This window comes from Aquarana catesbeiana, linkage group LG02 (genome assembly GCF_042186555.1).
Source record: "Aquarana catesbeiana isolate 2022-GZ linkage group LG02, ASM4218655v1, whole genome shotgun sequence".
Taxonomy (NCBI): Eukaryota; Metazoa; Chordata; class Amphibia; order Anura; family Ranidae; genus Aquarana; species Aquarana catesbeiana.
In genome coordinates this window covers 150,992,253-151,008,564 of record NC_133325.1, presented here as the reverse complement: position 1 = coordinate 151,008,564, position 16,312 = coordinate 150,992,253, and the positions used below count along the sequence as shown (strand labels likewise).

The 16,312-nt window shown below is 39.5% G+C and overlaps 1 protein-coding gene across 1 annotated transcript in view; it reads left to right on the top strand.

The window, feature by feature from the left end:
• Window positions 1-16,312, top strand: part of ITGA5 (integrin subunit alpha 5) — a 140,856-nt gene that overhangs the window by 68,812 nt on the left and 55,732 nt on the right. The window contains exons 6-15 of the mRNA XM_073613636.1: window positions 2,049-2,094; window positions 4,859-4,984; window positions 5,563-5,607; window positions 6,390-6,433; window positions 8,375-8,431; window positions 10,208-10,260; window positions 10,753-10,958; window positions 12,787-12,978; window positions 13,456-13,501; window positions 14,159-14,266. Coding sequence (XP_073469737.1) covers window positions 2,049-2,094; window positions 4,859-4,984; window positions 5,563-5,607; window positions 6,390-6,433; window positions 8,375-8,431; window positions 10,208-10,260; window positions 10,753-10,958; window positions 12,787-12,978; window positions 13,456-13,501; window positions 14,159-14,266 — 923 coding nt within the window. The remainder of the gene's footprint in view (window positions 1-2,048; window positions 2,095-4,858; window positions 4,985-5,562; window positions 5,608-6,389; window positions 6,434-8,374; window positions 8,432-10,207; window positions 10,261-10,752; window positions 10,959-12,786; window positions 12,979-13,455; window positions 13,502-14,158; window positions 14,267-16,312) is intronic.

Below are 16,312 nucleotides of genomic sequence, written 5' to 3'. Positions count from 1 at the left end.
GAAACATTTCTGCAGCATTGAAGGTCCCAATGAGCACAGTGGCCTCCATCATCCATAAATGGAAGAAGTTTGTTTTTTTTTTCTCTGTGGGGAGAACCTTCCAGAAGAATAATCATCTCTGCAGCACTCCACCAATTGGGCCTGTATGGTAGTAGAGTGACCAGATGGAAGCCACTCCTCAGTAAAAGGCACATGACAGCCTGCCAGGAGTTTGCCAAAAGGCACCTGAAGGACTCTCAGACCATGAAAAATAAAATTCTTTGGTCCAATCATACAAAGATTGAACTCTTTGGCCTGAATGGAGAAAACCAGACACCATTCATCACTTGGCCAATACCATCCCTACAGTGAAGCATGGTGGTGGCAACATTATGCTGTGGAGATGTTTTTCAGCAACGGGAACTGGGAGACTAGTCAGAATCGATGGCAAGATGAATGCAGCAATGTACGGAAACATCCTTGATGAAAACCTGCTCCAGAGCGCTCTGGACCTCAGACTGGGGTGAAGGTTCGTCTTCCAACAGGACAACGACCCTAAGCACACAGCCAAGATAACAAAGGAGTGGCTAGGGGACAACCCTGTATGTCCATGAGTGGCCCGGCCAGAGCCCAGACTTGAACCTGATTTGAACATCTCTGGAGAGAGATGAAAATGGCTGTGCAATCTGATGGAGCTTGAGAGGTCCTTCAAAGAAGAATGGGAGAAAATGCCCAAAAATGGGTGTGCCAAGCTTGTAGCATCATACTCAAAAAGACTTGAGGCTGTAATTGGTGCCAAAGGTGCTTCAACATCGTATTAAGCAAAGCCTGTGAATAATTATCTACATGTGATTATATATATATATATATATATATATTCGACTATAAGTCGAATTTTTCAGCCCTTTTTGGGCTGAAAGTGTCCCCTTTGACTTATACTCGAGTCACCGCCGTCTGTCTGCATGATCAGCGTGTCATGCAGGCAGACGGCGGCTGGCGTGTGATGATAGTGTTCGGAGGCTATTCCAGCTTTCAAAAGCCGCGCCTCCTGCTCGTCTGTGATGGGCTGAACAGCTGTCAGTGTACAGCCTATCACGGACATTCTCTCATCCTCGTCCGTGGTATGAGAATGTCCGTGATAGGCTGTCAGCCTATCACAGACGAGGAGGAGGCGCGGCTTTTGAACTGTGGAATGGCCGCCGAACACAATCATCACACGCCGGCCGTCGTCTGAGGATGGAGATCGCCACAGGTAGGCTGCACATGCACACAGGACACACATGTACAGGACACACGCACAGGGTACAGGGAGGCATGCAGCTGCAGATGGGCATTGTTGACCCTCTGCATTTCTCACCCTCGTCTTATACTCGGGTCAATAAGTTTTTCCCAGTTTTTTGTGGTAAATTAGGGGCCTTGACTTGTACTCGGAACGACTTGTACTCGAGTATATACGGTATATATATTTTGATTCTAATTTTTTAATTTTTTTTTTTTCATTCATTTTGGAAAAGGCTGTAACAAAGTTGAAAAAGTGAAGCGATGTGCATTCTTTCCGGATGCATTGTAAATTGGATCAAGAGGCATTTGTAGATGAGGGTGATGGATCTCTGCCACTGAGCATGAAGGCAACCCTGTCTGCAGTGACAATTTTGTATATTTAAAAAAAAAAGTGTTTTTACTAGAAGGGGGTGGGGAGAGCTCTGTCAGGTATAGGTGAACTTATCCTTTTGAAGAGCAGAGATCTCTCCTTTGAAGTTTCTGAGAGACGTAAACTGGTAAGAAATTTATCTTGCCACAATTTAACTGAAATGTCAATTTTGGTGTCCCTATATGTATATTGTCAATAATTGTGCTGTTACAAAATCGTGTTCAGCTTTGTAGCTTAGTGGTTTGCATTGCTGGCATTCTGGGTTCCATTCCAGCAAGAATACATTCTACATGGAGCTTGTATGTTCAACCCAAACTTACTGAAACAATTATTGCATTTTGGTTAATATGCTTTTGTGCAAAAACTAATGTAACCCCCCCCCAGCTTACTTTCTCATTCTATTTAATTTACTTTTCAGAGTGGAAGAATATTATTGGGTGGACCCGGCAGTTATTTTTGGCAAGGTACATTTGTCCTGTGGTTGTTTGACAGAATATCTTTGTTCGTTGTATCGAATTTCAGTGTTTTATTACCTTTTTTATTAAGATGCAACCTAGTTTTTATAAAAGTCCCTTTTTAACAAGTAGTGTATATATATTTTGTACCTTGTAACGGCTTGACAATTCCAAACAAACCTATTAAGTCTAGTAAATAACCAGAAATGCTTTGTTATTAATTTTGATATATAAAATATTTGATCAAATAAGCAGTGAAAGTACATCTGTCCTGAAAAAAATAATGGAGGCAGTCCTTGATCTCCTGTGGAAATGCTGGTTTCCTGGTTTGTTCACATGTTTCAGAGTTGCAATTCATGAAAAAGTATATAGACTTTGGACTTTCATGGGCTAGCACAAAGGGATTTTAATAAAATAACGAGACTTAGAAACAGTTTATAATTTTCACAATATTTATTTATCTTGGTATTTAAATAAATGGCCACGGTTTTATCCAAGGGGTAACCTGATGACTTGACTTTAAATGAAATATGAGCCAACCTGGCTAAAAATTTGTTAAATAAAATTACACGGTGTCCATCCAGACAATGCTGGATGCCTACTTCCCTACTGAACATCACCATGACTTCTCAGAAATAGGGAGGGTGGGTGGGAGGTCTGGTCCGACAGTAGGGCTGGGGAAAAAAATCGATTTAAATCTTGAATCGAGTTGAGAGGTCAAATCGATCCAAAATTTAAGCAAATTGTTTTTTGTTTTGTTTTTTTTTCACCGCGCCGGTCCTGAGGAGCTGCGGGCAGGAGTTTTTGTGAGGCCGCAGCTTCGGCCTAGTCCGTGGACTAGGCCAAAGCCGCAGCCTCGCCTAAAAACTCCTTCCCACAGCTCCTCAGGACCGGCGCAGTGTCAAAAAACAAAAAAAAACAAAAAAAAACTCGAATCGTGAATTTTAAGAAAATCTCAGATTTTTTAAAAAAAATCTCCCAGCCCTATCCGACAGCTAGTGACTGACTGCCCTCAGCTCCTATTCTCTGCTCCCTCCGCGCTGGCTTTACACCCGCCCATTCTGTCGAATCCACTGCTTGATGCCGCCGACCAATCCCATGGCTGTTGCTGTCCAGGGATACCGCTGCAACCAAGAACAACCTGTGATTACAGAAAGCAGGGAGAAGAGATCTGCAGACCCCCTTTGAGCTATCCCATGGTGGCCCCTCATATTGCTGTGACCTTTCATTTGCTGTCTGCTTGTTACAGCTCAGTGATTAAACCATAATGGTGACTGAGACTACTTGACCAGGGAAAACAAAAAATGGGGGATGAGTGCTGGCTTGCTGTGCTGGGGAAAGAACCCAGTATGGAGGGGTTAAAAGAAGCTTTTTATTTATTTTTTAGTTTGAAATTGATCACCTGTCTACTCTGTATTCCCACTTGACTTTCCGTAAATATATTTCTAAGGAGATCACTGCCAGACATAGTCAGGCAACTAGCTTTTTCCAAAGGAAGTTAGTACTGATATAATTATCTAAAAATAGAATTCATTGGTAACAGTTATGACAGGATTGTTAGACCATAAGATACCTTTTTGTGGACAACCTTTGATCATACAGATGCAGGTTTAGGTTGAAATCTGTTTAATGTAGGATTTGGTTTGGGTTTTACCCGTTTCTCCTTCAATAAACCACAGGAATAGCTGCTTACCTTTTTCATATGCATTTCTGATTTGGATGCCAATTTATGAAGAAAATACAGTGACTTGAAAAAGTATTCATACCCCTTGAAATTTTCCACATTTTGTCATGTTACAACCAAAACCGTAAATGTATTTTATTGGGATTTTATGTGATAAACCAACACAAATTGGCACATAATTGTGAAGTGAATGGAAAATGATAAATGGTTTTCAGAAACTTTTACAAATATGTGAAAAGTGTGGCGTGCATTTGTATTCAGCCCCCCTGAGATAATACTTTGTAGAACCACCTTTCACTGCAATTACAGCTGCAAGTCTTTTTGGGTATGTCTCTACCGGCTTTGCACATCTAGAGTGAAATTTTTTTGCCCAGTCTTGTTTGCAAAATAGCTCAAGCTCTGTCAGATTGGATGGAGAATGTCTGTCTGTGAACAGCAATTTTCAAGTCTTGCCCCAACTGGATTTAGGTCTGGACTTTGGGCCATTCTAACACATGAATATGCTTTGATCTAAACCATTCCATTGTAGTTCTGGCTGTACATTTAGGGTCGTTTCCCTGCTGGAAGGTGATCCTCTGCCCCAGTATCAAGTCTTTTGCAGACTCCAACATGACAAAATGTGGAAAATCTCAAGGGGTATGAATACTTTTTCAAGGCACTGTAGATGGTATCCCAAAAAGCGTGTTTTTGGTATGAGGACTTGCCAGCCTTTTCCAGGCACACTAGTCTCTACTTGCTGTTCTCAACACAAACAGTAAAAGTGCAAGCCATTTGACCTGAAGCATGGTGAACACAGCCAAAGTTAAAGGCTGACAGGTGTGTAGCTGGGATCTGGAGGTTCAGGAATTCATTTTGACCCCTGAGTCTGTTTTTAAAACAAAATCTAAACTAACTTTACTTTTGTCTTGGTTGTACCCAAAGTCCTATCCTTAAACTGTCACTGACTGAAAGTCGGCTGGTTCAGCAGAACCAGGCAAATTTTGATCAGTACTGTATGTGGCCATCCCCGCTCGACAGAAGTCGATCATTTTGTCATCTTTTGAGTAGATGCAGGTTTGCTAATCGTTTTTTCTCCATATTTTATTTTAGGTCAGGTGATAACGGCAACACAGGATGATATTAGGAAATATTATTACCCAGAATACTTTATCTTGGAAATTAAAGGGCAGATGCACACGCGCCAGGCACATGGCTCTTATGATGACAGTTACTTAGGTGAGGCATGTATTTTATTACTACTTGTGATATATTTGAGCATTTCAAATGGTGAGAGAAATAACTCCCATTTGTTTCTAAGGTTGTAAGCCTTTGTTCTATACAGTGAATAGTAAAGCACACTTCATGTTCTTAAGAGTTCCAAGTGTTGGCTCAAGCTATTGTCTGTGGGTTGCTCAATTACAATTCAATTGACTTGGCCCTTTTGGTTCTGTAATTTTGCTCTCTGGGAGGGTTTTATGTGAATAAATGGCACTTGAAGCGTGCTCTGTCTGACAGCCTATAGAAATAGCTGTAGTTTGCCATGAAACATCTAGTCAGCTCTGTTGAAGCTGCACAAAAGCAAGCAGGCAGCAGGGTCACCGCTTAGAGTGCTTGATTTCCCACTTCATGCTCTACATGCTTACAAATCCTCAAATAAGCAGCCAAAACTACTTGCATTATAAGCATCTGCTTTATCTACAAGCATGCATTGCAATATGCGTCAGACATTGTATACATAGTCCTCTGTCTTTTTTTTTTATCTCATTCCCTATTTATTGTTACTTTATGTTGTGTTTTTTGTTTTTTTTTCTCAGGATATTCTGTTGCAGTTGGTGAGTTCAGTGGAGATGACATCGAGGGTGAGTAACCATTTTTGTTCAGTTATCTTATCTGTAGTACTTCTTTTTTTTTTTTTTTTTTTAAATCTGCTTTCAGATGCACAATTTTGCAAATGCATCCTACACTACAAGGTATTTATCATTGTGGCAGGCTTACATAAATGTCAAATGTAACCCTACTGTGCTCTGAAAATGCCTCATCCCAAGATACAAGTTTGCCACATTGCATGTTCTTTCTTGTATATATTCTTTGTGAAAACTGTCAATGAAGAGTGTAAAAATCAAGATTACATCATCTTGGTGAACCGTATAAAAGCAGTTTAGACAATTAAAGGAAATGCAATGAAGGCATCTTGTAGGCATATTTTAGTGATAGAGCCAAATACTGTGCAAGAAATGTTACTCACATACCAAGAAATGAGATAATAAATTCAGTTTATATTGGATAGGATATTGAACTTATAAAAATTCAAACTGAGGATTCAATGAAATTACCCAAGAATATTTGTTTGAAAAGGATAGTTTTTCTTACGGCACAGATTAGTTATCTAGCAGCCAGTATTTGGATATTGTTGTTATAGCTGTCTATAAAATCCCAGCTTGTAATGGAAAAGTAGTTGTGTACATTGTTTTGAGAAGAATACTGGATTCATTTCGTTTTTCCAGCTGTTGAAGGTATGCCCAGATGCATTGTTCAATAGGTGGTAAAGATCTTTGATCTCGCTTACACACACACACACCATCTATGAAACTCCTTGTATTGTAGGTACAAGTTTGTAACATGCATTTTTTTCCCATTGCAGATTTTGTGGCTGGCGTCCCAAAAGGAAACATGACTTTTGGATATGTAAGAATGACTTTGAATATTTAAATCACATTTTCCTTGCAGTTGAATGGAGAGGCTAGAAAAAAAAACGCAAGACTGACAGTCAAGCAGGGGGCCATATAGCTCCATGTACTTTTCTCGGTGATACTGTATCTTATTTTAACAATCATTAAGCAGAGGCAACTAGATTCTCCTGACCCACTGACCACTTTAGAGGCTTAATTAAGCACATAGATTTTATTTTTTCTTTAGACTGCAGGCTGGAGGAAAAAAAAATCTAGCAGGGACCTCCCATATATGCTAAACCGCACAGGTGGACTTTATTCTCTCACTGCCTGCTTATTTCTCACAGCCGGCACCTGCTGCTTTGGCTTGCAGTCATTGTTCAGCTGACCATTTTCCACCTAGTTCCTTCAGCCTTCAAATCAAAGTTTGTCCAGCCAGTTGGCGTCAGGAGGGCCACCCACAGATCGAATTTTGGCCGATTATAAAAAGGAATTGGCCAAAATTTGATTAGTGTATGGCCAGCTTTACAAATCTTTATAATTGATACAATAACAAAACATTGCAGAGGAAACATGTAGAAGTGAGATTCAAACCAAAAATGTTTGGGGTAAATAGTACTTTTTTTTTTTTTTTTTTTTTTTTTTTTTTTTTCAAAAGAATTGATTGAAGGATTTACAGTACAGATATATGGTAAGAGCCATAGGAGGAGCTCTGTGTCCCCAGAAATAGACATTTTGACATTTAGACAGTGTTTACAAAAGGATAACTATTAACCAGATATTCACCGGTGAAACACTTTTAAAAATACTTAAGTAGATAATTATGTGTAGTGTACATAGCACTGCAAAATAGTGGAGACAAATGAATATGTAAAAGTACAAGACCTACAGCAGTAAATCAAGCAGAAAAAAATATATTGTTCATGGTCATTTTTTTTTCTGCTTGATTTACTGCAGTACAATTTTTAAAATTTAAAAGCTAAGAAATGAAAATCCACAACACTTTCTAACTGCCCACATAGTCATTATGATTTTTCAAAGATTCCAGGTAAATGTTGATAAATACATCACTAGCTATTCAGAGATTTTTGATGAAAGATCATGCGCTGGAATGCTTTAGCTTTAATTGGGATACTGTTGTTTAAAAGGCTACCTTTAGAGATGGGAATATCTAAGAATGAACCTTGGAAGGACCAGTAATTTTCTATGGTGATATGTTTTTAGTAGGCCTCTTCCTCAGCTTAAGGCTTACATTCAACTGTATGGGACTGGCTTTTTAAAATTGCTTTTTAAATTCTTTCTATGATAGATGGGTATACTGTGAGGACAAATAAAGTCTCTTTTGAGTCATAGGATTACATTAACTAACTAGTGTTCTCTAGTGACCCAGAGTTTGCGGATAGTGGACAGTAAGTATACCCCATAATTCTCTTAAGTGTCTGTAAAGGCTCAAGGTCTTTTACCTTTTTTTAACTTCTCAGCCCCATCTCAATCCAGCAATGTGCACGAGAGCCTTGGCTCTCCTGGGTCTCTCCCTCATTGACTGAGACAGCATTGGTAGCCATTGGCTCACGCTACTGTCAATCGCAGCCAGTGAGTGAGCGGGGATGGGGTCGAGCTTCACTGTTTGTTTGTGTGAATATACACACAGAGCAGTGGCTTGGGAGCAAGACTGCTCGGATTCTCTCATAGCAAGCTGCTTGCTATGGGGGCACTAGGTAGGAGGGAGGGGCCTGGAGCCCTGGCAGGGGGGTGCGAGAAGAGGAGGATCAGAACTGCTCTGTGCAAAACCACTGCACAGAGCAGGTGTGTATAAGATATTATTTTAAAAAAAGAACCTTTTAATGTCACCTTAAGCTTGCCTAGAACAATGAATCAAAACAAATTGCACCAGAATTATGATACACACAATGACTATGCAGAGCTATGTTCACTAACAAACCCTTTTATTTTAAAGGTAACTATTCTGAATGGCACTAATCTGAAACCATTATATAACTTCTCAGGAGAGCAAGTAAGTATGTGACTTCTATGTGAATGATTTCTATTTGATTCCCCCCCCCCCCCTTCTGTTCCATGTTAAAATCAAATACTTTGTTAGAACAAGACCATATATGGGGATGGTAAAGTTGTATTAATGAAAATGTAGGCAGTCATGCCTCCTAACATTTTAAGTGTTCCAGACCTACCTTCTTAGTTCTGGATAAAACAGGGAGGGCTTTATTTAATTCTGATCAGATGCTATGCCAGCAACAATGGTCACTTGCTTGGAAATGCCCCCTACATGGGAAATCCAGACAGCAGTAAAGCCTGCCAGAACTCTTAAGCTTTCTGCAGACTTTACATTTTTTTTTTAAAGAAAATTACCCCAACCTAGTCTAAGGCTGAATTGACCCCCAAGACTTAAGACCCAATGACTTTCCCTAACCTTAACAGGCAAAAATGCTTTTCCTTTGGACAGAGTGGAGAGGGATTAGGACACCTGTTGGATTTTTTTTTTTTAGTGTCTGTACCTCTTTAGAAAGATTTACCCTCTCTCTAAATCATTTGTACCCCTATCACAGAAAGTGAAAGAAATACCCTCATTTTGGGTTGTTATAGAAACCGTAATTGAGAGGAAATCTTCCAGCGCCATCGCAATATTCCCTACGCACACATTCATGGGAATGGTAGTAATGACAGGCTGGAAACCTCCAACAATCTGCATGGAAAAATGTTATCAGTACACCAAGGATTCCTTTAGAAGGATCCAAAGCTTTATTACAAGGTCACACGATACACATGCGGCAATGTTTTTGAGCCACACAGGGCCCCTTCGTCAGGCAAGTTGTTTAACAAAGAGGCCCTGCGTGGCTCTGAAACATTGCTGTATGTGTACCGTGTGACCTTGTAAATAAAGCTTTGGATCCTTCTAAAGGAATCCTTGGTGTGCTGACAATCTTCCAGTGGGCACACTAGTTGGTCCTGGTAACAGACAGGAATTCCTTCACTTTGGAGGGATTTCCTCAATTCTATTGTGTCTAAAGTAAAGGAATATCTCCCAAATGGGACACGGATGGCACAAAACCTGACAGGGGTTTTAACTTTTCTTTACTCTATCCAAAGTGAAAAAAGGTTTTGCTAGTTCTGCTTTAAACACCCCAAAACCTTACCCAACACTGAAACTTTACCCAGTCCTTGCCCTTCTACAACATCCCCATTCCATTTTCAAAGCTGAGATCCTGAGGTTTTGAGCTAGAAAAGGATTTAGCACAGAGAAACCACTTAAGCTATATTTGTGCCTGCAAAGGTAAGTTCACACAGATAATAATATATATGAGTTTTATTGATGGAGTAAATATAGAACCTGCTGCTTTCTAATATTTTCTTCAAAAAGTATAGAAGAGCCTTTTTCCATTCCTAGGTCTAAGTATGTTTCTCCTCCTTTTCAGGCCTTTCTTAATTTTCTAGAATTAGGATGCAGGCATATGACAAAACAAATAACAATTTTCCTATCTATATAATGACAAAATGATTCATCTAATCATCATGCTGAATAAAATTACAATTTAATAGCAAATATTGTATAAATGCATGCACAGCCCACCATTATCACAGGGTCACTGAAGCTTCAGTGACCTCCTATATCCATGTGGTGTTAATTACACCTGCCTTAATGATTGTAAATTGTATGACTGTATATTTGTGTGTAAGTATGGGATTATAGATGAATATGAACAAATGGGTAGACAGGAAACATAGTCATTAAATATTAACGTTTTATTGTATGCGTCTCTTTTTAAATCCTTAGATGGCTTCATACTTTGGTTATGCTGTGGGAGCCACTGACCTCAACAATGATGGGTAAGCCATTACAAACTATTTATATCTTGCACTGATTAGTACTTTAAACTGGACCATCTACCTAATCTGATGCAGCTGTTTCAGGATTACAGGAAAATCTGTTATGAGTTTATATGTAGGCTGCATTGCTAACCTCTGCTTTTGAGATTGCAAACTGCCTGGCTGTCATGTGGATTGGTTTGACGTTATCCTGTCTGAGCCACTGATCTGGAACAAGTATGGAGATTGGGAGCTCTGTGCTTGATCTGGGTCTGTGGCAAGACACAAGCAGTAGTTTTCAGAAGTAGGCCAGCACTAGTGTCCCCCATAAATTCATCAAAATGCAGATATTTCTTTCAGGGCTATACCGCCACCCACTGGGTATAAAGAAATTATGCACAATTTAGGTTTTCTTAAGAAAAAATGTGAAACGCCTGAATATCTATTATTATTGGAGATGTAATTGTGGCAGTACATTGTCATGCATTTATTATTTTTTTTTATGTGCTGCAGATTGGATGACCTGATTATAGGTGCTCCTCTGTTCATGGAGAGAACCCATGATGGCAGAATTCAGGAGGTGGGACGTGTCTATATCTACCTACAAGATTACAATATGTCCAGTACTCCATCCATGGTCCTAACTGGACAGCATGAGTATGGCCGCTTCGGTAGTTCCATTGCTGTTTTGGGAGATTTGGATCAAGATGGATTTAATGGTAACTGGATAAAGATATGTGTTTTTGTTTTTGTTTTTTTTTTTGTTTGTTTTTTAAATGTGTTGTCTTCCTTGCCCTCAACGTGTTTCGCTTGTGCCTATTTTTGTACCCTCTTTCTCCAATCCTTTTTGGTTCTGTCTTATTTTTTTTTTTTTTTTTAAATCTTAATTTAGATCATTATGCAAATGTAACGCACTCGGGCATACTCGGTTCCAATCGGGCAACATAAATGTCAGTACAATACCACATGTATATAACTCTTGTACATACGTTTGAGCTTCCAGAAATCCATGTAATCTGAATGAGTAAACTGGTATATACAGTAAAGATGTACATAACGTCCTGACATTGGAAATATACACTCGCCGGCCACTTTTAGGTGTACCTGTTCAATTGCTTGGTAACAGAAAATGCTGATCAGCCAATCACATGGCAGCAACTCAATCGATTTAGGGATCTAGACGCGGTGAAGACGACTTGTGGAAGTTCAAACCGAGCATCAGACTGGGGAAGAAAGGAGATTTTAGGGACTTTGAACGTGACATGGTTGGTGTCAGATAGGCTGGTCGGAGTATTTCAAAAACTGAAGATTTATTGGGATTTTCATGCTCTACCATCTCTAGGGTATACAGAGAATGGTCCAAAAAAGAGAAAATATCCAGTGAGCAGCAGTTGTGTGGAGAAAAATGCTTTGTTGCTGTCAGCCGAATGAGCAGACTGGTTTGAGATGATAGAAATGCAACAGTAACTCAAATAACCACTTGTTACAACTAAATGTATGCAGAATACTATCTCTGAAAGCAAAACACAACAGAGTCTTGAAGCAGATGGGCTACAGCAGCAAAACACACTGGGTGCCACTCCTGTCAGCTAAAAACAAGAAACTGAGGCTACAGTTCGCACAGGCCCATCAAAATTGGATAATAGAAGATTGGTCTGATGTGCCCCGATTTCAACTGCGACATTCAGATGACGGGATCAGAATTTGTCATGAACATGAAAGCATGGATCCATCCGCCTTGTGTCAATGGCTCAGGCGGGTGGTGTTGGTGTAATGGTGTGGGGGATATTTTTCTTTGGGCCCCTTAGTACCGATTAAACGACCTGGCCTTCCTGAGTATTGTTGCGGACCATTCTATCTCTTTATGACTACAGTGTACCCATCTTCTGATGGCTCCTTCTAGCAGGATAAAGCATCATGTCGCAAAGCTCAAATTATCTCAAATTGGTTTCTTGAACATGATAATGAGGTCACTGTATTCCAATGGCCTCCACAGTCATCAGATCTCAATCCAATAGAGCACATTTGGGATGTGGTGGAACAGAAGATTCCCATCATGGATGTGCAGCCGACAAATCTGCAGAAACTGCGTGGTGATGTCATGTCAATATGGACCAAAATCTGAGGAATGTTTCCAACACCTTGTTGAATCTATGCCACGGAGAATTAAGGGAGTTCTGACTTCTGAAGGGGGTCCAACCCGGTACTAGCAAGGTGTACCTAATAAAGTGGCCAGTGAGTGTATATAACCAGTCAGAAATATCTCTTAGCTTTGTGTTTTACCCTTCCATCATTATAAGGTGTCCAGTTTGCCAGAATAACAAATTATGTAGTACTGAGAATTCACTGTTCATGAATATCGGCCCTGGGACAAATCTGAAGTGTGCTGTACAATAAGCAGTGCTAATTCTGCTAACATTTAGTATAGTGAGTGCTGTCCTTATTTCAGTGTCATGTGAGCATCCAGTCTTAAGTTGAGAAGTGCTCAATATTTTACAACTTGGTTTTCAGAACCAGGAATAACAGAATATTCCTTTTCCTTTTCAGATATCGCCATCAGTGCCCCGTTTGATGGTGAGGACAGCAGGGGTGCAGTGTTTATCTTCAATGGTAATGCTGCTGGCTTGAACCCTAAACCTTCCCAGGTTCTAAAAGGCATGTGGGGAAGTTCTGTGGAGCCTGCATTCTTTGGTTTTTCAACTAGAGGGGGAAAAGACCTTGATGGCAATGGCTATCCAGGTATGTAAACCTATACAAAACTGGCTAAGCGTGTTTTTTTTTTTTTTTCTCTTCAGAATATTAATGGTATTGCTCACAAGTGGGGAACTATATATATATATATATATATATATATATATATATATATATATATATATATATATATATATATATACATTTATTTATTGTATATGTATGTATATATTATAATTCAAGGGCACCTGACATTCACATGCATAGTATGGGTCTCTGATTTTTCCAAGTACAAAAGTAAGAATTGTAGCCCTGGAACTTGTACTTTGAAAAGCAAGTCTGCATTGACAATGCTCATATTATTCAGGAGTTCCTTTAATAGCGTATTGGTAACTAAAGTTATTCATAGAGAAAGCAAACACCTATTTTTACTATAGTTTATTTTCTTGCTTAGGTTCTGTCCATTTATCTGGTTCTTTATGTAAAATATTTTTTATTTGTTTGTTTTTGTCTTTTTATTTCTAGACCTTATTGTGGGTGCATTTGGCATTGATAAAGCTTTAGTATACCGGTAAGTATGCTTTAGTTTTATAGCAGTTTGAATAAGTCCTTTACTCTTTAAAAATATTCACATCGCTCTAGGTATTATCGGTTATTCCTCAGTTCTCTCGTTCAAATAGTGGTGCATTTGTATATAATTAAAGCAAAACATTAGGTTCTTCCTTTTAAGTTACAAACTTTTACAAAAATGTGATCTAATTTAAATGGATTCAAAGAAACCCTGTCACCAGCCCATACATTTCCACAATTTTTCTATAAGAATATATGGACATTTTTAGCTTATGCGGGCTATTAACCTGTAAAAACCTCCCTTGTGGAGACATCAAATGCCCCGAGACTGCTGCTGAGTGCTGTCATTTTTGGATGTGATGTCAGCTAAACTGCACCCCCCCAAGGGAGGGCTTTGCAACAAGTTACATGTTCTACCCTAAATACAGGTGTAACGTGTTGCTAAAGGTAGAGTTGGCCTTTAAAGCTGTCTAAAAAATGCTTCCTGTAATTGGAAATGTATCCTGTATATGATTTTATTTAATGGCTATTGAGCTCTCTTTATGTCTACGTATATTTCCCAGTCTGCATTCGCCAGTAGCCACTAATGGTTCAGGGAAATGCTTGATTCTAATAATATTGCGTTAATCACATTTGCTGCTAATATTTATCTCTGCAGTGGGCGTCCAATTGTTCATGCCAGCGCCTCTCTATCCATCTCTTCAACTATGATAAACCCAGAGGAGAAGACCTGCATGATTGAGAATACAAATGTCACAGTATCATGGTGAGTCCAAAACGTATTTTCTAATGTCGGCATTGATACAGCAGTTTAATAAACACTCTGGAGCTATTCAGATCTATGCGTTGCTGAAGGGCCAGTTTTTAACATGTTACCGCAGCCCACAGAAATGCACGATGCACTATGTGCTGCATTGATACTACTTTTTTGAATGGCACCAGTACGATGCATAGATATCTGCGATCCAGTTTGTTGTGGTGCACTGTAGTGAAGAAATGCTGCTCATATGTTACAACAAGCCTAGGATATCTGGACAACCCTTTGAAAATGAATGGGATCCTTACAACAACATATGTGTAAGTTGACATCGCATTTATGTAGTATTAATTCTGCCTGTTGGTTGTAGGTTTATTTTTTTTTTTTATTTTCTTTTGTTGAAAATTTTGATTTTGCTTTTATCACTATTTTAAATGAGTGATGTATGTAGGCATGCCAATCACAAGACCCCTTAAGTGCCTGTGATACTGTCATTGCATTCTTCAGAATGTTTTGTGGCATTCTTAAAGAGGAACTGCTGTCTGCTCACATAATTTGTAATAAAAACATCTTTGCCATTCTGAAGCTTCCCTCCAACCACTTTGCATATTATCTTATATATACTGTGATTCTGTACTTGCTAAATATGCTGCAGAAATCTCCCTCGAAGTAGTCTGCCTGCATCCATTTTAACTGTGGGCATCTGAAGCTGCTGCCTGTTCACTTCCTGGATTTACACAGACTGAGGCACACCTCCAAGCTCTGCAGCCCTCATTGGCCCTCTTATGACTCATCCCACTCCCTTCCTTGCAAACTCTCACGAGAGAGAGCTGTGCATGACGTCATAAGCCTAGGCTAATCAGACAAGAAAGAGGAAGTGTATAAGGTATTTACTGGCAAAAAAAAAGTTTTACTGTCCAAAGTTAAAACAACAAGGGCAGAAGATTTAATAGATGGGAAAGATGAAAAAAAATTACTGAAGGTCCGCTTTAAGTGTTCCAGCATACCTGAATTGAGACCGATCTGTAGGACGCAGATACTGACCCTGAGTATGCACGCAGAACAGGAAAGTCAGAACTTCTAATCTGCAGAACTGTTCTGCATCAGTGACTCACCAATCATGGTGACCGGCAATAAACCAGTATATGTTCTAGTACAGGAACAATTTCCCAGATTCTAGGGCTAAGTTGGATGTCCACCATGCCATAAAGATTCTCACCTGGCCAGCAGTAGTAGGTGATCCAGAGACAGGATCTGCTTAGCCCACATCATGAAAATGTTGAGCTGCAAAGGTCTTGAGTGGAAGTAAACAAAGGGGACTGCCTTGAAGATGACCACGAGGACCAGAATTCTCTGCAGAAGTAAGTTGTGGGATGCCTGGTTGACCAGAAAGTCCAACAGTTTGACCTTCAAAAATTTCAAATTATTTTCCTAGGGATGAAACTTTTTTTGTCTGGACTGTGTCTAAAATCTGCTCCCAAATACTCCAACTGCAGGGCAGGCTTCTCGAAGTTGTTCACCCATTACCCAAAGTTTAAAGGAACTGGATTGTCCTTTCAAAACAGGACAGTGGCTGAGGAATCTTTTTAATTCCAGAAGCAGAACCAGTACCTTGAAGATAATTTTTATTTTTTTTAAATGTATTTTATTTAGAAAATTCTCCATAAGGGAGGTGGTCCAAAAATGACATTAGCATGGGCACTAGCAAACTGGAATCCCACGTAGTAGGTCCAAGATATGGAATGCACAGGCAAGTCAAAATTCCCATTTTTCAGGAGTGGTCAGCTATGGCAGCCTTTTATGCTTTCATATTACAGGCTTCTGTACACAAAAGAGGTACTTATCTGTTTATAATGGTGTGGATTGGCTTGGGGGGCCTGTAATCTTTGTGCGAAACTTTATACCGCCATTCAGTGTTTCAGCTACTCCACCTTTTAAAGTGATTGTAAAGGCTCGTTTTTTTTTTTGTTTTTTTTTCCCCTATAAAAAGAACAAATATGGTATACCTGCCTGCTCTGTTGCAGTGGTTACCAAGCAGCCTGGATCCCCCTCTTC